Here is a 20,972-nt window from a genome sequence, read left to right on the forward strand (position 1 = left end):
CCACACACTTCGTATATCGAGTCAAACTGTCGTTACCTTTACGACCGGTTACATGTTGTTTTTTATCATGGCACTCTAGATTGTAATTTAAAATACAATTTTTTAAGTAAATATGTCAAAAGTTGACATTAAATTATTCTATTCACAATGCCATATTCTGTCAAATAAAGTAAAAAAATACCGACGGTACCATTTAAAAACCAAGTTGTAGTCATTTCCGGTGAAACAAGAAATAACCGAAACTAATTGAATACGTCAATCAAGCCACTTTTGAAAAACACCCGGTATATTATATTTTTTTCTGATAGATTTTACAAAATTCTTCAATTTCTATTAATAATGTCATATAACTATATAAATTACTTTAATGCTTAATAATAAATAATTTTTGTTTTGTCATGGCAAAACTTGTTATAGTGTAAATGAAGTAAAAGAAGGATAAAAATTGAAAAATTCAGAACAGATTGCAAGCTGTATAGAGTATAGATGTACTTAATATACTTTCTTAACAAATGTTGAAAGGTTTTGTAAAAGCACTAGAAAAAATAATAATATATAGGATCAGCCAAAAAAATCTGTTTGAACACAGTGTAGCATCTAACTCCAAGTATTTTTACATATATCTTTTTCTTCACCTCTGTAAAACACTCCTACCAAATTTGGGTAGCCCAACTTCGGAAACAACTGACAATTATGTAACATAGGAATAATTTTTTTTGCAAATACTAACGTTATTTATAAAAAAAAAGTTATAGAATTTTAGGCAGAATCGAAAATAAAATAAAAGTTATAAATAAGAGTTTTGCATTAAAAAACATGTTACATTATATCCGCCACATTTTTTGAAGCACCCATTATACTCAAAAATAATATTTGAACTGTGTCTCTTAAGATTCTCTATACCCTTTTTTTTGAATTCCCAAAACAAACGAGATAATTAACTTTATTTATTTCCTGATATCTCATTTTATAATATTTCGGAAGAATCAATCAGGTGTCTTATTTTTATAATTATTAGAAATAAATCGGATTTAAAGGATAAGGGATATATATATATATATATATATATATATATATATAATAATAATAATAATAATATAGTAATATAATAATTAGGAAATTATTTTAGGCATCTAATTCTTAATTTTTGTCGCTGATAAATATGTAGATACATCACTTTTAACGACAAACCTACTAATAAAAATTGCAAAAAACAAATCATGTTTATTCTCAAAGAGACAATTATTGAGAACAATTCAATAACTATTAATTTGGGATATAGATCTTAACAAAACAAAAGTTGGATAAAAGATTTGTTGATTTATGATATAAAATACAGTGTTCCATTTGAAATAGCAAAGAAAAATATAATATATAGTTTTGACTCATCCTGTATATAATACAAAAAAAATAATATAAAGAAAATTTAATCATATAAATAATTTAGGAATTTAGCATATTTTTATATAATTATATGAAGAGAACATTACCTTAAATTAGTTCCAGTAAAAAACTTCCATATTACTTATTTTTAACTTAGAAAGGGCTTTAAATATATATTTTATTATATAAACAAAAAAATTTAATCCAAAAATGGTCAAAATGAACTCTATACGATTACGACATTATAGTATTTTCTGGAATGACAATTTTTTGACAAATTCACCAAGAAAAAATAAAAAATATAGCTTTTCTTTTGACAAACTATACAACTCTAAAGTAAATATGTATTTAAATCTACGAATCATCCTGTATATCTATAAAAATACCTCCCTGTCAAATTTACGCTACTTTTGCATGCAAGCATACCTATTTTACAAAAATATGATTTGAGTGAAAATATAAAATAGGAAATCTGATATGAAGCTTTATCTAAACACAGGGTTGAGTGTAGATAAACAATATTTTACGTTATTAATTAAGAAAAATTATAAAATACACAATATATCTGACAGTTCCAAAAAAGCAAAGTAAGAAATGAAACATAATTTATAGCATAAAATCAGTATTTTTTAAATTTTTAAGTCAACTGGCCATTATCGTTTAATCTATCTATCAATCTATCAAATTTAATGTTTATTATTAAACTTATCTCAGACTCTCTATGAGGTAAAACTCTAAGATAAAAACTCTAAAAACCAAGAGTGATTTAAAACAAATTTATATGAATTTAGAAATAAATATGAACAGTATTTACTCACCTGTAATACAGATGCTTTTTGTTTAATTAAATATATTTCAAAATATTATCCAGCAGGTACAAAATACACATTACACATCACGTAAACACAACACATAAAACTCATAAAATAATAGTTTGTAATCCAAATATTCAAAAATACTGTTTCGTTTCTTCGTGGGGGACGAAAAAATTGATTTTTTTAATTATTTAGATATGCATTAAGGTATATTTCAACTCAACAGCTTATAAATAATTATTTTTTAAGACATAACCTAAACGAAACGAAATCAGAAGTCGAGAAAGATAAACAAAACTGCCGAATTTAGAAACGAATATGACTTTTTTTCCTTTTTTCTTGTCACAGTTGAAACAAACAAGGATAAAGCTATTTTCGTAAAACATGCGTGAAACGTGCTAATAAGTAGCCCAATAGATGTGACCTCGCGCCCTTCCATTTTTGAACGATGGGCGGGTTTAACGGATTCCCCTCAAAGAAAATCGTAGGGGAATACAAAAATGCAAAACGGGCAAGGCGCCATCTAGAATACAGGATTTTACTAAGCCCTCATTGTATATCTATTCATACATAATCAAGGATATTACCTATAAATTTGTTACATTTCTGGTACATTCGAACATACATATATGCTAAGTATTTCAAAGTAGTTCTTGATGTTAGATGTATATTTAATTTTAATAATATGAAAAAATAATAATTAACTGATTACCTTCATTCAGCTTTATTATAGAAGGAAACTATCTTCTAAATATATCATCCGTGTTGGGAAACCCGGCAACGCTGAAAAAAATCATTATGGCATCCCCCGATCCCCGATTCAACCATATACAGGGTGGCGCCTCTCATACGCCGCGGAAGCTCCAAGGAGAACGGTAGTTTATATCGAAATGAAATTTTGGCAGCATATGTAGGTTAGCTGAAAACACTTTATAAAAATATATAGAATTATACAGGGTGTCCCCAAAAAAAGTTACACATCAAAGTTGTGTTTTTTCTAATGGAACACCCTATATATTAATTGATTTTCGGATTCTAGGAAAAAAATAAAGGTGAGTTTTATGAAAGAAGCATATACCTAAAATCTAAGGATTTTGACATATTTCACATTTTGTGAAAATAAAGACTAAATTTTAAATTTCGATAACAGCTACCTAAATTTTAGTTGACCTTGTATAGCCTGATATTTAATTACAGTAACCATTGTATGTTAAAACAAATTGAAATTTAACCCGAAAAGTTATACAGGGTGAGACAAAATTAATATGGAACATTAGTACTTTACAAAGCAAGTTACTCCTTTATTTTAAATGGAACACCCAGTATATTTTTCCGGTGTTCAATGGGGAATTTATATATCTTCAAAAAACTATTAAGGTTGCCTACCCCTCAGACAAAGATTTTCCCAGATATTTTAATTTTTATGATTTTGCGTCAGCAAATCTTTATTATTTGAAAAAATCTAGGTGGCTGTGTGATATACCTTTTATTAATTTAACAAAAATTAAAGATTGTGGAGTAAAAAACTCAAGGGTAATAAAAAATACACGTTTAAAACATATTTTAATTATTACAGAATTAAAACTAGATATAAACCTATAATATTGTGCGACAAAAATTAGCTGGATGAAATCAAATGCTCAAAATGCTTCCTTTCCTGTTAACTGCATAAAATGATTGTATTTTCAAAAGGATCTTTTCATTTTAAAAGGCATTATGTGGAGTTCTACCTGATAAAGCAGCTACAATAATTTATCTCATGCTGTCGACACTAGTTGGTCGAGCTTTTTAAACACTGTCTTTAACATATCCCCATAAAAAAACTCAGACTAGATAAAATCAGGAGCATTTAATTATTCTATTAATTGGTAAATGCACACTGCATTCACCAACTAATAGAATTATCAATCAATTCTTTCTGATGGTTCTGAATCATATCAATTCTTTCGCCTGGTAAGTTTGCATTTTCGCAAATTCCTGAGAATATTTTTTTTGTTTTAACTGACAAAAAATTATAACTAGTTATTAAAGTTGAACTAATTAGACAGCTATGTTGAAGACGTCAGACATATCACAGCCACCTAGGTTTTATCAAATAATAAAGATCTACTCAGATCAAATCATGTAAATGAAAATATCTAGGAAAATCTTTGTTTGAGGGGTAGGCAACCTTAATAGTATTTTGAAGACACAGGAATTCTCCTTTAAATGTCGGAATAATATACTGGGTGTTCCATTTAAAATAAGAGAGTAACATGCTTTTAAAGGTGACCAATGTTCAATATTAATTTTGTCTCACCCTGTATAACTTTTTGGGTCAAGTTTTAATTTGATTTAAAGTAGAATAGTTAGTTTAACTACATATTAGGCTACACCGGGTAAATTCGAATTTAGGTAGCTTTTATTGTAATATAAAAATTGTTCTTTATTTCTAGAAAATGTTAAATATGTAAAAAACCTGACATTTTAGTCATATACTTCTCTTATAAAACTCACCTTTATTTTTCTCCTAGAATCCGAAAATCAATTAATATATAGAGTGCTCCATTACAAAAAACACAACTGTGATATGTAACTTTTTTTGAGGATACCCTGTAGAACTCTCTATATTTTTAAAAAGTGCCCTGAATTAACCTACATATGCTCACAAAATCTCATTTCAATACAAACTGTCGTTCTCCTTGGATCCTCCGCGGCGTATGAGAGGCGCCACCCTGTACATATAAAAAACTCAGCCTATTCTCTTGTGACAAATCTTTTCGGATTAATCACTTGTCTATGGGTAGCGTGACTATTTTATAATTATGAAAAACAATTAAGTTGAACGGAAGGCAAACTTGGATAAAAAGTACACCGACTCTTTGGAGCGTATGTTTAATGCTTTGTCTTAGTGCCTGTTAGTCTCTCAAATCTATTATAACTTACCTTAATTACGGCCCGACCTCTGTCTGTAAATATGTAGCTCATTTCTCGAGACTTTTCGGAACTGCTCTGGAGATATTCTGTCCGTTCATAAGGATCTTATTTATATACTTTTAAAACACTCTTGGTTATTTTTTTACTATAGAAATAAAACGGCCGAGTTTTTAGAAAACATTTAAATTTAATATTAAAAAGAAAGTAAAGAACAAATAAAAAAATATATATATGATCGAAATTACTTGTTATTACTAAAAATGGAAAAGAGATGGAAAAATACAAGAAAATTGTCTGGTGTCTGCTTTGTTGAAAAATCTGATAATTACATAAACAATTGAACCTTCATTACTAAATCTTACTACAACACATTAAATTAATTTTAGAGAAGAAAATTAAAAACATTTGACAAAAGGACATAAAAAAATACTATTAGCAGACACCAGACTTAAAAACTACAAGGGGTCACATCGTGAACCTTACAAAGTTTCGCGAACCCGAGAGAGAACCGTCTCTTTTAGAAACTTAAACCGAACTAACTTTTCTGCCTAAAAACAGCTTCGAGGTTCCAACATTACAGGGTTGAAGGGTGGTGCATTAGGTACTTCGCCAATAGGATCATCCCTAAAGGTACTGTTCTTTGCTTGATTGGTCAGCTTGACACCGCCCTTCAAACCAAATTGGTTCGACCACCTGTTGTTAGATGGCAGTACTATGACCATTTTACGTATTTATCCTAGTCTACGTCTAGATACGTGTTTTCCTAAAGTTCCCAGATCCTTTACAAACATCCGGTGATAGTTACATGTTATCAAGGGTGATAATTGGTTTTACAATGTCCCAGGGTTTTTATCTAAGGTCTATCTTTACAATTTTCTGTTTACTTCTAAGTTCTACAGTTTATTTGCTTTGCCCTTCTATAAGTTTGGGAATTCAAAAATAGTCACGTTTGAAAGATGTTTGTTTTATTACTTCCTGTTAAAAGACCCTCTACCGAAACTAATAACCGAAAACATCGACTTGAACGTAAAGGACATAGGAAATAATCTGTTAATAATATAAATAATAATATAAAGGAAATAATCTGTTACAATTTGCCCTCCCCTTAAGAGGGAAGCTATTGTTTCCAAAAAATAAAAAAAAATAAAAAAAAATAAACTAAATCTGAAAAGAAACAATATAAGAAATATGACGCAAATAAAATTAAATAAGATAATATGGTCAACACAAATGAAACAATAGGTTCACGATATGATTCCTGCTTACATTAAGCTAATCTAATACTAACTATTAAAAATTACACTTAATACTAAAAATATATCTGCGGCGAACAATTTGCTTTCGCGCAACCCGATCATACTACTCGATCGATGAAACACTCCACTCCCGTTCTCACAGTTCTTGATCGATGTTTAATTTCTTCTGTAGATGGAACCGGAATAATGTGGATGTTTCCATGAATACTATGTGGATATCTCATTCAGATTAACCATAAGAATTCGCTGGAACTGCGCTGCTACTCGGAGATTAACCAAAATTCCGCTTCGGCGTTGTAATAAATCTGGATGTGGGTTCTGCATGAAGGAATCCATCTTGTTACCCTTCTCACTGATGTCATCTGATGACGTTTATTGGCAAACTGAATTATGAAAAGTAGGTACACATGTCTTGAGTGGAAAGTGGCATAGGTCACACGAACGAACGATGCCTATAGAGGTTAAACTGCCTCTGCTCGGTCCTCCGTGCCTCGTTTGTAATCTCTTACTATGCATCAAGTCCATTCTGGACAGTGAGGCTTTCAATCAGAGAAGTTATAAGGGTCACTTCTATGTTGCTTACATCCGTATTACGTTGTCGATTATTTCTGACTGTTCTGATACTTTTGAGCTGCAGGATTTAGTTGCAGGATAGCCAGATGTTTCCACTCTCTAACAGTTTAGGTTAGACATATTTTAACTAAAAAGAATGATATCTGAGTCTTCTCTATCTTCACATGCTTTTAACTGATCCCATTCAAATTGTTAAACTTGGTTAAAAATGTTACTATACCAATTGTCAATACTTTAAACTACGAATGATTACTGACTTCTTCCTTATAACGTGTCTTTCTGTTGTCTGTCTGAATTACTAAATTCGGGTATACGTATGTAGTTTTAGTTCAACTATCCGATTAATAGGTGGCATTGGACACCACGCCTACTTCTAGTTGGATGCCTATTCTATTAGCCAAGTCTAACTGATTTATAGCTTTTAGGAGACTAAACGAATTGATTGACTAAATTAGTTGATGGACTAAATCAATAAGTATTGGTTATATAGGTTTTGAACAGGCCTGACCTTCTAGTAACCGTAATTCAAATTGATCTTCTAGCTGAACATTACTTTGGTTTTCAAGATACCGCATGACAAACACTCCTGACATGGTTAACCTTTCAGAGAACATCACACTGTAGTATTCAGGATATCCTCTACCCATCTGTTGCGATCTTACAAGTCCCGCAAGATATCCCTCTTCTGCGTCCCTTAATGGTATAAATCTTATAAACTAAGTCTATGGTCGTGAGGTAGACCGCTGGCAGAATAAGGAATCCATAAAACTTAAAATTTACTGTAACATAAAAAACTTTAAAACGCTCCGAACTATAGCTGAAGAAACTACCAATAGCATAATACATGAAATCTATGGCCATAGGTATCGACTTATTTTTATACCCTAATACATCTTCTGCTTGCTCTACGTTTTTATCGTCCCCGGTATTCTCCTTTCTAAACCTCTGTACACCTGTACATACATCTTAGATCTATCGTTAACTGTTTTACTTCTGATATATTATCATCATCGAGCTCCAGGGTTAGCTAATTTTCCATATTTTTAACAACTTGCCCTTAATTAAAATTCTGAAATCCTAAAACTTAAAACATCACTTTTATTCCTGTCTCTAATGCGTAGTATAGAATAATAACACTCTGTCTATTATGATAAAAAAAAATAATAATAACAATAAAACAAAGTTTTTATCAAAAGAATTCAATTAATAAAATAAATTCCAAATCAAATCGAAGTGTTACGTTAGTAATAAAAAAAATTATTATGAAAACCTCAAAAAATTATATCTGTGACTTATTAATTAAATTCAGTAAAATTTAGATAAAGAGTTATAAAACGAGAAATATTGATAAATAGATAAAGACTTATTAAATTAAATAAAAAAAATATTGCAGGAAAAATGCTCATAGGCAAAGTAATTATCTGAACGCTGAAAGAAAAACAAATTATCCATTAGGTTACTGTTATAACTTACAAAACATTTTTTCTAGACCCAGGTAACGGTCCATCTAACAAAACACCCTGTATACTAGCCATAAAAGGTAAATAGCATTTAAATGAAAAAAGTTTTTGGCAATTATATATCAATAAAAAAATTGTAAAACATAGGATATTATCTGAAAAACCATTATTTAAATCTCAAAATAAATTTACTAAAATTTAATGAAAAGGAAATGTAATAAGTAAGTAAATTTAGGTAAAATAGAATAAACAATGAAACTCTTTAAGTTAATACAAAAAATCTATAAACCTTCAAAGCCTATATTTAAGATAAAAATTTTTAATACCTCATAAAAAAAATTAGTCTTCAAAATAAAATACCCGAAAATAACCTTTAACCCTATTTTCTTTCATCTCTCTAAACAATAAATCACCACTCAATTAAGACATAAAAACTATTACTCTTCCTGAAATAAAAAATTGTATACAAAAAAATGATCAAATACCAACATATAAAAACGTAAAAATTATCAGATTGTAAAATCATTGTGTTCTTTCAGTGTACCTTTAAAACAAATTATGCAAATTATTACTCTGAACCTTTCTTTTGTTTTATCCTTTTAGAATTCCTCTGTTAAATTATACTAACCCTTTCTCTATCAGTATATTTTTCTTCTTATAAGATGTTCGATCTTCAAAAGTATCTGGTGTATGATTTTTCCCACATGTAAGGTTTCTAAACTTCTCCGATGTCTCACATGCCTGTTGGCTTTTAGCGGTTTATATCCTGGGCAGATATATACCTATATATCTCTACATAACCCTGGAGTTTTCCTTTTTCCCTGGAGTCCAACTCCTGTGTCTATGCAATCACTCTGCCTTAGCTTTTAGCGGTCTACCCTCTTGGGCGAATATGTCCTCATATTCCTGGAGAAATTTCTTTACCATCTCCTGCTCCGCCATATCCAGATGCCCACATTCAACCTTTGAATGTCCTCAGATGAGCTTGAGTGTACCCCATCTGAACTTGAGTGTACTCCTCCTGAGGATTACCTATCCGACCTTGAAGGAGAAATGGTCATAACGCTCGAGCCTAATTCTTTACAGGTACCGAAGTATGAAAAATGTGGATTTTAATATGGTCTGTTGTGTGGCTGTCCATTCAGTATGCAAATAACGGTTATCTATTGTGATTTTTGAAAGATTATGATAGGTTTTCTATTGTAGCCGTTAACTGTAGAAATGTTGACGGCAAAGTGGTTCAGTGGTTAAGACCATAGTGTGTGCAGGGACCCGGGTGTATACAGATACACTACAATCATAACCAGGTAATTACAATATTATTGATTTCTTCATGAGTTTAACCAGTCAGGGTTGCATGCAACCAAGCCTTGATCCTCCGGTCTGCGCTAAACCTTAGGCGTTAAACCCACGAGTACTTTCTAGTCTATTGTTTTTTATTCCAAGGGTTATTCGCATACATGTTCTGTCTATTGCAATCTTCGAATTGAGGGTTCGAATTTTCCGTCCTACGGCGTCCATGAGCGTTTCCGCCTTCTCTGTGTAGAGCCGTTATGTATAAAGATACCTTGCTTCCCCTAACTTGCGTAAAATCGCCGACCAGAGTGGATCCAGTGCTACTAGCTGTGGGCGATTCTCCTTTCCCCCACCTGCTACTGCCACTGTCTTTTATCCCAGACAGCAATTCAAGGGTTCCTCCCTCCGAATTCTCAGCACGCTCTGGTCGATAGTTTCTTACGCCATCACTGACCTCCTTATCAGAAACGCAGGTTCAGCACTCATTGTCGTGAATGACAAATCCGTAAATAAATTAGGCGTACATCTGATATGTCCACACTCTATCCTCTATCTTCCTTGCACTAAAATCTCTTCCTTTCGTGCAATAACTTCCTTCTGTTTACCCGTGCTTTTCGGAGCATGTCTAGGCCACCTTTAGTAAGTCCCTAGACCAGATTCAACGTCCTGTATATAGTTTTTAGGATCCGTTGATCCGAACCCGATAGACCAATTTGCTGCTAGTGAATTACATCGCCTTTTCCACAACCTTACATGCATAACCCAGTACCCTATCTAAATCATTGTCGAAAAATCCATTCTCTTATTTTCGACGACTACTTTTTAAAACACCCTCGTAGTTTCTCGTTTCTCCCAATAACCTACGACCAGTGTCATAAAACTGACCGGTAATACCTCCGTCGCTCAGGTATCTACTCTTGATGAAAAAAAACCTTAGGGTATAAATATACAATCATACTGATATAGCCGTTGGATTCCTTATTTAATTTTTCTTAATTGAAAACAAATCTTACTTGTAGGTAAGTTGCAAAAATAAATGAAATAAATACAAAAGATGAATAATAAATTAAGTATACGGGAGAATTAAGATTGTCCCAAACCCTATCATAAACATAAAAAAATGCAACACAAAAAAATGCTTTAAAACCTTGTCTAGCCAAGTTATACCTATTACTAGAACTGTCTCCGTTCTTACAACCGTAATAAAACTTGTCGGCCTTTCCCGAAACGTAATAGCATAAAAAAAATATATCCAAATTAAAATATTACCTATAAATTAGCTATAGGAAAAACATACGTATTCACTTTACTTCTGAATAAAACAATAAGGGTTTACGACAATACTTAATTCTATATGACGACACGGGAATACTTTTTAGCATGTCGAAAGAGTTCGGTTTAATCTTTCATGCTAATTACAAAAAAAAATCCAGGCAGTTTTTTAGTTACTATAAAAATTATGTACTTCGTTGATTGCTATGAGAAGGATAGCTAACAGATTTTGCTTCTAGAGACTGGCTGTGCGATTTCCTTGCCATGATATTTACGCTTTAATTCCCGTTAATTACTTTCCCGCAATCTATTTACTAATAACATTCAAGTTTCCCTAACTTAAAAAATAAAGATAAAAACATATCTATTTAATCTTCATGATTTTTTTCTTAAAACAAAATACTATTCTCAAGAATTAAATATTCTGATTTAACGCAAATTCTACTTTAAACAAAAACTATTCTTGCAATTATTCTTTAAGGGGAAAAAAAATTAAAATCAACAAAACCAAAATTATTTAAATTTTCTACGTAATTACTCTTATCGTTGAAACAAAAAAAAATATATAAAAATCCATTAACAAACATACCAGAAAATAAATTTCAAATGAATTATAAAAATATTCATTCAACTTATTACAATTATCACCTTAATAGGATAACTATTAATATTCGACTAATACTGTTAAAGTCACAAAAATAAGTTAAAAAAATCGAGAAAAATAAATTTAGCCTTTTCTTCTCAAGTTAAAACAAAAATAAAACCAAAAACAAGAATTACGTACTACAAATTAGTTTTCCAAGATTCCCTTAGCTATAACCAAATTTTAAATCAAAAATATAATTAAAAGGAATAATCTAGGTCCTACAAATTAATTATTTTTGTATCCCACCGCTGCCACCAAATTTTATGTGACAAATCTTTTCGGATTAATCACTTGTCTATGGGTAGCGTGACTATTTTATAATTATGAAAAACAATTAAGTTGAACGGAAGGCAAACTTGGATAAAAAGTACACCGACTCTTTGGAGCGTATGTTTAATGCTTTGTCTTAGTGCCTGTTAGTCTCTCAAATCTATTATAACTTACCTTAATTACGGCCCGACCTCTGTCTGTAAATATGTAGCTCATTTCTCGAGACTTTTCGGAACTGCTCTGGAGATATTCTGCCCGTTCATAAGGATCTTATTTATATACTTTTAAAACACTCTTGGTTATTTTTTACTATAGAAATAAAACGGCCGAGTTTTTAGAAAACATTTAAATTTAATATTAAAAAGAAAATAAAGAACAAATAAAAAAATATATATATGATCGAAATTACTTGTTATTACTAAAAATGGAAAAGAGATGGAAAAATACAAGAAAATTGTCTGGTGTCTGCTTTGTTGAAAAATCTGATAATTACATAATCAATTGAACCTTCATTACTAAATCTTACTACAACACATTAAAATAATTTTAGAGAAGAAAATTAAAAACATTTGACAAAAGGACATAAAAAAAATACTATTAGTAGACACCAGACTTAAAAACTACAGGGGGTCGCATCGTGAACCTTACCGAATTTCGCGAACCCGAGAGAGAACCGTGTCTTTTAAAAACTTAAACCGAACTAACTTTTCTGCCTAAAAACAGCCCCGAGGTTCCAACATTACAGGGTTGAAGGGTGGTGCATTCGGTACTTTGCCAATAGGATCATCCCTAAAGGTACTGTTCTTTGCTTGATTGGTCAGCTTGACACCGCCCTTCAAACCAAATTGGTTCGACCTCCCTGTTGTTAGATGGCAGTACTATGACCATTTTACGTATTTAATTCTCGTTTATGTCTAGATACGTGCTTTCCTAAAGTTCCCAGATCCTTTACAAACATCCGGCGATAGTTACATGTTATCAAGGGTGGTTATTGGTTTTTCAATGTCCCAGCGTTTTTATCTACGGTCTATCTTTACAATTTTCTGTTTACTTCTAAGTTCTACAGTTTATTTGCTTTGCCCTTCTATAAGTTTGGGAATTTAAAAATAGTCACGTTTGAAAGATGTTTGTTTTATTACTTCCTGCTAAAAGACCCTCTCCCGAAACTAATAACCGAAAACATCGACTTGAACGTAAAGAACATAGGAAATAATCTGTTAATAATGTAAATAATAATATGAAGTAAATAATCTGTTACACTCTAAAAAGTGATGCCCAAATGGTGAAAGAGAAATATGAAATTCAACATAAGTCTATTTCACCCGCATATAAATGAATATCCGGATGAAATAAACTGCGCGTGAGACATGCTGAAGAATTTTTCATTGGTCGGTGTTTTTAAAGATGGTTGACTGACATTTCACCTAACCTTCTATTTTTTTTATTATTATTTATAACCTATTATCATGGAGTTGGAAAAATATCGAAAAGATAAGTTGGAAATAATAAACTAAACAAAATCACTCTTTTACACGCACAAACAAAAAGGAATCCAAACAGAACTAAAACAACAATCAACCGGAGTTTGGCGCAATCGATGTTCTATCGGTATCCGGGAGAAATAGATTTATGCAGTATTAATAAGAGCTTGGTTATGTGGTTTTTCTCTTACAGCACTGTAACAGCATACGGGGTTAAATAGAGAACACTGAGTATATTTTATTTATACGTATATGGATTCAACCAACTTGATTATTAAACGGTCTCCGCACATTTCCTTACCAAGAGGTAGCCATACCCATGGCGTTTTTCTATTATTGACCAGAGTTACCCTCAACTTTACATACCCCTCCGCAGAAATAGTGGAAATATTGATTTTTATTTTATAACTTTAACTTGATTTGTGTATATTATAATAGTACACGGCTTTTTCTAACAAGTATTACTATACTTAATAAATCACTTTTTCTTTACTTTAAGCAAATAGTAGATACATTTAAAGTAAAATAATATTATACAGTTATTGTAAAATATAGAAATTCTTATTTTAAATAATAAAACTCTAAATGTAGGACTTATAAAGGTTAAAGCTTCATTCAGAACCTCGCAATTAATGGAATAAATTAGTGGTTTCAATTACACTTTATATCTTTTAGTTTACGATCATTCACAATGTTTAAAAAAAACACAAATAAAATTAATAGAATTTCCTAGCAACAACTTGCGTTAGTCATCCATAGAGAAAGCTTAATATTTAGCTTATAAAATAAATTTATTTAAAAAAGTGAATATATAAAATTTTCTAAACTCTCTGATCGTTTTTTCTTTATTTTTATTTCACTTTCTAGCGGTTCCGTTAAAAAATTACTTTAATTAAAATAGGAATATTACCGCATTACTAAAAAAAGGTTTTATATACCTATCTGCGAACATCCTGTGTGTATATAAAAATATAAATACATAACCTTGTAAATAGGTTCATTATTTAGAGAAAGAATTTTATTACATGTTATTCAATGGCTTTTACCCGATATTTATTGCCAAAAAAGACTATTCAATTTTTGAAAGAATAAAGTTTTCTCGGTAAAAGGCTACGAACTTTCATTTAAATGCAACCAGTGTAGCAGTGTATCCCAAAGCTGTATAAATAGAAATCTTATCACTCTCGTGTAGAGAGCGTCTAGTTCGGCATCTGAAAAAACTTTTGTAATATAAAAGATCTGTATATAGCTACAAGGCTTAAAGTAATAATGGGGTATTAATGTCAGCCTACTCTGATATGATTTTTTTATTTCTAAAGAATGGTTTCTAAACTTATTGCTTTTAGGATTTAATATTTTTTTTTAAGTTTGTACAGGGTGAATCTTAAATAAGGGCAAATATTTTCAGGATTAATAAAATTGGTAAATCTCGATAAAAGACACATATTTTCTCTTTATCGTTTTTTTTTATATTTGTACGTTACTTTCAATCAAACTTTCACAAATTTCTAGTTTTTTTGAAAAAAAAAATGTGTTTATTCAAAAGGCAAAAATGTATCACATCAAGCTGTATCACAATAAGGAGGGATAATGATTATAAAAAATTGGACAATCTTGGAAACTTATGGAAATTTAGATCGGCCTACGCAATTTCGATATAAAGAATGTCTTCTTTCTAAAATCAGACAAACGATGGAGGTGTCTCAAACACTCTTTGATACCCTGTCTTGCAGCCGACAAAACTGTGTCCTGTTAAAATATTCATTCTTCACGCAATATATATGTTACGGTTAAAGTACGATGTCCGGTTAATGTCGACATTACCCGGTTAATCTCGAGAATAGCACACAACAAAACAACCAAAAACATAACCTAACCCAAACATTAACCTGTTAATGTCGATATTAACCGGACATCGGACTTTAACCGTAACATATATATGTGATACAACTTTAGCATGTTTACCGATTCGAATCGGACCCACACCGTTCTTGAGGTCGGCCATATGGGATCCGCCATCTTGAATTTTGCCAATCCGACGTCAGATTCACGATCGATGGCCCATTTGACTTGAGATTCGAGATCAGCGACCCAAAAAACTCCCATATACTGATTTTGTTCGGATCCGTGTTTTTTTTTTTAATTCTCATCGGTCATATTGGATCCGCCATTTGAATTCTGCCAATCCGACGTCAGTCATGATCAGCGACCCAAAAAATAACCCTATACCGGATTTGGTTAAGATCCGTGGGATTTCGGAAAATAATGACTTGTGGTAGGTTTTTTGAGGTTAGAAAAATTCTGATAGATAGAAATTCTCATGGGTGTTTTGAGTTTATCAGGTCCATTTATATTAGATTATTTATATTCATGGGATTTTTTTTAGTTTTTTCCTACTACATTTTCCTGAATTTTTACGGATTTTCACCAAGTTTTTGAGATTAGAAAAAAATGAGATGTGTTAGCGTAGTTCTGATAGCGGATTCGTGATCAGCGTCGAAAAATACTATAGGATATGATGGTCTTGTAAAAAGCATAGACCACTTTTTTGTATAAGGAATAATGTAATTGTGAATGTTTTTGTGGTTATTCCGAGGGTTATTCCATCATAATGACATGTATTAACTGATTTTTACCAACAGACCTATTTTACGTAAAACATGACTGTAGTGTAATCTCTCAATAGTGTAATACCAGCACGGGCGAAAAGTTGTTACTTTTCAAAACAGTTAGGAAACACTAAGTGGTATCAGCTCTGTCACGTTGGAACCCGCTTTATAGTAAACTTTTCGATTTTTGCCTTATTATCAACTACAAACGATGCAAATGATTGTAGTAAATTCAATTTTTTTGTAGTACTAATAATTAGCCAGAAAAAGTAAACAATTGTGCGCAATGTAATAAAGAATAAAAATATTATTTTAACAAATGTCTAAAAATCTTCAAAATCGTTTGTAGTTTGTATACAACTAAAAACATTATGTCAAATTATGTTAATTTCCAAATTTTACTATAATTCTCTAATTTCAAGAAACTTTCGTTGAGTTTTTTTGCTACTACATAAAACTACAAACGATTTTGAAGATTTTTAGACATTTGTTAAAACAATATTTTTATTCCTTATTACATTGCGCACAATTGTTTACTTTTTCTGGATAATTATTAGTACTACAAAAAAATTGAATTTACTACAATCAATTGCATTGTTTGTAGTTTGTATACAACTAAAAACATTATGTCAAACTATGTTAATTTCCAAATTTTACTATAATTCTCTAATTTCAAGAAACTTTCGATGAGTTTTTTTGCTACTACATAAAACTAGAAACGATTTTGAAGATTTTTATACATTTGTTAAAACAATATTTTTATTCTTTATTACATTGCGCACAATTGTTTACTTTTTCTGGCTAATTATTAGTACTACGAAAAAATTGAATTTACTACAATCAATTGCATCGTTTGTAGTTTGTATACAACTAAAAACATTATGTCAAACTATGTTAATTTCCAAATTTTACTATAATTCTCTAATTTCAAGTAACTTTCGTTGAGTTTTTTTGCTACTACATAAAACTACAAACGATTTTGAAGATTTTTAGACATTTGTTAAAACAATATTTTTATTCTTTATTACATTGCGCACAATTGTTTACTTTTTCTGGCTAATTATTAGTACTACAAAAAAATTGAATTTACTACAATCAATTGCATCGTTTGTAGTTGATAATAAGCCAAAAATCGAAAAGTTTACTATAAAGCGGGTTCCAACGTGACAGAGCTAGTGGCATCCCCTAAAAGTGGGATTCTTACTAACACTGACATACCAATTTTCATACAAATATCGATGTTATTTCAGAAAGTATTTGAAAAAAGATAGATAAAAAGGAATTCTTCTATGAAGGTTCTCGATTAGAATTGTGACTACCCTGTAAATTGAATCACTATTAATTTTTTATTTTTTTGCAAAATTTGGGAAAACACTGTTTGCAATAAATTAACAAACTAATTTTCAACCAATAAACCAATTTTGAACCAACCCAAACCAAACGGAACCAATAAGTAACTTTTTATGTTACATTTATTTGCTTGAATTGTTCAAAACACATGGGCGAATTAACTAATTCTGTAATATTCGATAGGTTTCGATTTTGTACGAATATGGGATTATTGTTGTTACATATTCGCTGGCAATAGTTTCGAAGCAACTTTTTTTAATAATTTTTATTTAAAAAATTATAGGGGTGAAGGATAAGTAAATAAAACTCTCGTTATTTTTTTAAATTATTATGTATGAAAAATAAAATGTAAATACAAATTTTAAAAAATGCAAGAATTTTCCATGCTGGTCTAAAGCTTCATTCAGAACCTCAAAATTAGTGGAATAAATCAATGGTTTCAATTAGCGTAGAAGTTTGTTCCTCTAATATGCACAACGTCAAAATTAGTGGTAGTAATATTCAATTAGTGGAAAAAGTTGACAAACTTTTGACTTTTCCACAAATTATACTTCAAAATTTGCCAGGAATGTCATTTTGGTCTTTGATTATCATCCGTCAAGAGAAATTGTGGTTAGAAATCACAAGTTTATTGTTTTATTAGCTAAATATTAAGCTTTCTCTATGGATACAACTGACTACCGCAAGCTGTTATTCTATTAATTTTAATTGTTTTTTAAGATATTGTGAATGATCGTAAACTAAAAAATATAAAGTGTAATTGAAACTACTAATTTATTCCACTAATTGCGAGGTTGTGAATGAAGCTTTAGTCTTGCGTCAGTCTTGCACTGGTGGGTCTTGGTCTTGCAGAAAAAATCTAGTCTTGGTCTTGGTTTTAATCTTACTTTTTGTGCAAGGTCAAGACCAAGACCAAGACCAGTCTCGCTCATCACTAGTGGTAATACTATATGGAGGTCAGAGCACAGTTGTTTTTGAAAGTAACAAAATTTACGACCTGGGGCCTGTAACACAAGACCTACAAGTGCCACACTTGTACGCTTTTGGATAGAGACTTGTAAAGTTTCGTAACACACAGCAACTTGTACTTACCTGTGTAGGACTTATAATTACGGAAAATATTTTACAATTGTAGTTCTGTTCTAAATTTTAACCATGCTTAAAAGGTGGGTACAAAATTCTACAAGAATCAGTTTAGAAGAAGTTGTTGCTTTGTATTTTTTTTTTGCAAAACACTCTATTATTATAACACTAATAAAACAGATACGCGATTAGACGCTTTCTATTTTTGTAATTTTGAGAATCTGTTTTAATCCAAAATACAACATAAAACACTTACCACTGCACTCTTCTTTAGATTTTGCCAAAGGGTATCTCTGGCGTATGTCCAATCTTTCTCTAAGGGCGTTAAGCATATGCTTTGAGCAAGAGAAGCTAACTCTTTCCATTGCTTCACCTTGTCTTCTTTTCGAAGGGTATCCGAGAATGCCTCAAAGAGAACCTCTATATTTTCTTTAATTTGCATAATCCATTACATTTTTCTAGCAAACACCACTTGTTTCGAAGACATTTTTACCAGTAACTACCAAAATTAATTTTAGAACGAACTTGTCTAAACAAGCTATCTAGGGCGTCTGTCCTACAACTCTTGTGCACTTTAGTTACACTTGACACTTGTTAGAAATATTCGCCGTTATTACAAGTCATTTTGAGAACTTTGTGTTACAGAAATTAACAGGAATTGTAGCTACAAGTAAATCTTCAACAAGTTCTACACTTGTTACAGTTGTAGATTTTGTGTTACAGGCCCCTGGGGCCTATAACACAATGCTTACAATAATTGTAACAAGTTTACAAGTTATTAGTAATTTGCTTATACCTACAAGTACCTCGGTATCCTGTAACACTATATCATTTGGTACACTTGTAGCTACCAGTAAAATATTCTACACGTGTATATGCCGTTGCTATATGCCGTATTCAAAATCGAGGCGCCAAAGCAAAGTTTTCCTTTCTACGAAATAGTGAAGTGTTACGAAGTACACGAGCATCGTGCACACTTCCTGGCCAATTTGCACTTATATAGTAAAAGTTTAGGTCAGGACAACATACAGGCCATGCAATTAATTGCATGCTTTCCATAGTGGTCGACGTAAGCAGGTTTGTTATTCGTGGGGGCATCGATATTTATGATGGTTCCATCTACATCTCCACAAACTTCAGAAAGTCCTGCAAAATTATGAAAGCGTTCTATCAGCTGCTCTGTATTGTCGGGCCGTCGAATTACGGCATTAAATTTTATTTCGTTTACAGCAGCAACAACTTCGTGAACACATCTGCAGACGGTAAATTTTGACACACCATGCATGTCACATACCCCGTGGTATTGCTCTCCGTTCCCAAGCCAATGTAGAGCAATAATCAGTTTCTGCAATGGTGACAAGCCATACCATCGAATCGTTTGATTCGCAATTGCTGGGCCTATGCCTTGAAGAAGAACTTCAAACTTTTCTCGATTGAGTCGGAACCTCTCCACAAATTTCCAGTCTGTCAACATGACATAGTTAGGTCTTTCCCGATACCGATACACTGCACGAGCATTTTCATCATCACTCTCCGAATCACTTGACCACATAATTATCGACAGTAAAGTAAAATGACACGTTCATGGCAAAGGACCGGTACTATACTGAACCTACCCAGAGTTCGAGATAGGTAGAAAATTGTTTACAATTGTTGACAGTTCCGTAACACAACTGTATACGTGTGACTATTGTGTTATGGAAACAAACTACAAGTGTAAAAAAGTTCCGTAATTACCAGTGCCGCACGGGTAGTTACAAGATCAGTTGTATTATGAAAAAGCTACAACTGCCGAATATATTTTAACAAGTGTAGGACTTGTACTGCTTGTGTTACAGGCCCCAGGTTAAGATATTATAATTAACAGTTGTAAAATTTCTATCGTTATCTGTATTATTAATGACGCTGTATTGTTTCAGATTTCCGACGATGATCGTATGTCGTTAACAACGGCGGTGTCCGACGAAGACGATGGCGAAAGCGTTATGAACTCGCCGTACAAAGCCAAACAAACTGGTACAGCGGCCGCATCGTTCAATTGTACGGGCGCGGTGAGGAAAGCCGGGTAAGTTCGCCTGCCTCTATGAATTAAGCCGCTTGTCATAAGCACTAATTTCATTAACGCCACTACATCGGAGCGAATGCGACGTTTATTTCCATAGACGCATTATGGGCATTGTCTATATCTTTGTCGGGCGGCCTTTAGTACGAACACGCGACAAAATGTATAGAGGATGCGAGAAGAAAGGGTTGTACTTGTTATTGTCTGAAGATTTTTTTCTGGGTATCTGTACTAATTAGTCTGGCTAGAACCTAAGAACGATAGAAAAACAAGATCTACACTCAGATACAAAAAAACGCAACGGAGAAATTTTTGGTCAAAATTAATCTGTTATATTTTTGTTATTTTTAGCCATATTTTCATGATTTTTTTAGCAACCTGTATGTAATTATATCAACCTTAATTTGTAAACTCAGTTTTTTTATAAACTTTAGTATTTGGCATATATTTTTTAAGAAAAAACTAGTTTTATAAAAAGTTGATTACTTTCTTACTTTTGG

General features: G+C 31.6%; 1 protein-coding gene across 1 annotated transcript in view; it reads left to right on the top strand.

Annotated features, from left to right (window-relative positions):
• The window catches only part of LOC115883013, a 638,791-nt gene that overhangs the window by 484,442 nt on the left and 133,377 nt on the right, over positions 1 to 20,972 (top strand). Inside the window, exon 17 of the mRNA XM_030901288.1 lies at positions 20,330 to 20,475. Coding sequence (XP_030757148.1) covers positions 20,330 to 20,475 — 146 coding nt within the window. The remainder of the gene's footprint in view (positions 1 to 20,329; positions 20,476 to 20,972) is intronic.

The sequence above is a fragment of the Sitophilus oryzae genome, unplaced genomic scaffold (assembly GCF_002938485.1).
Source record: "Sitophilus oryzae breed Bouriz unplaced genomic scaffold, Soryzae_2.0 scaffold_1801_pilon_pilon, whole genome shotgun sequence".
NCBI lineage: Eukaryota > Metazoa > Arthropoda > Insecta > Coleoptera > Curculionidae > Sitophilus > Sitophilus oryzae.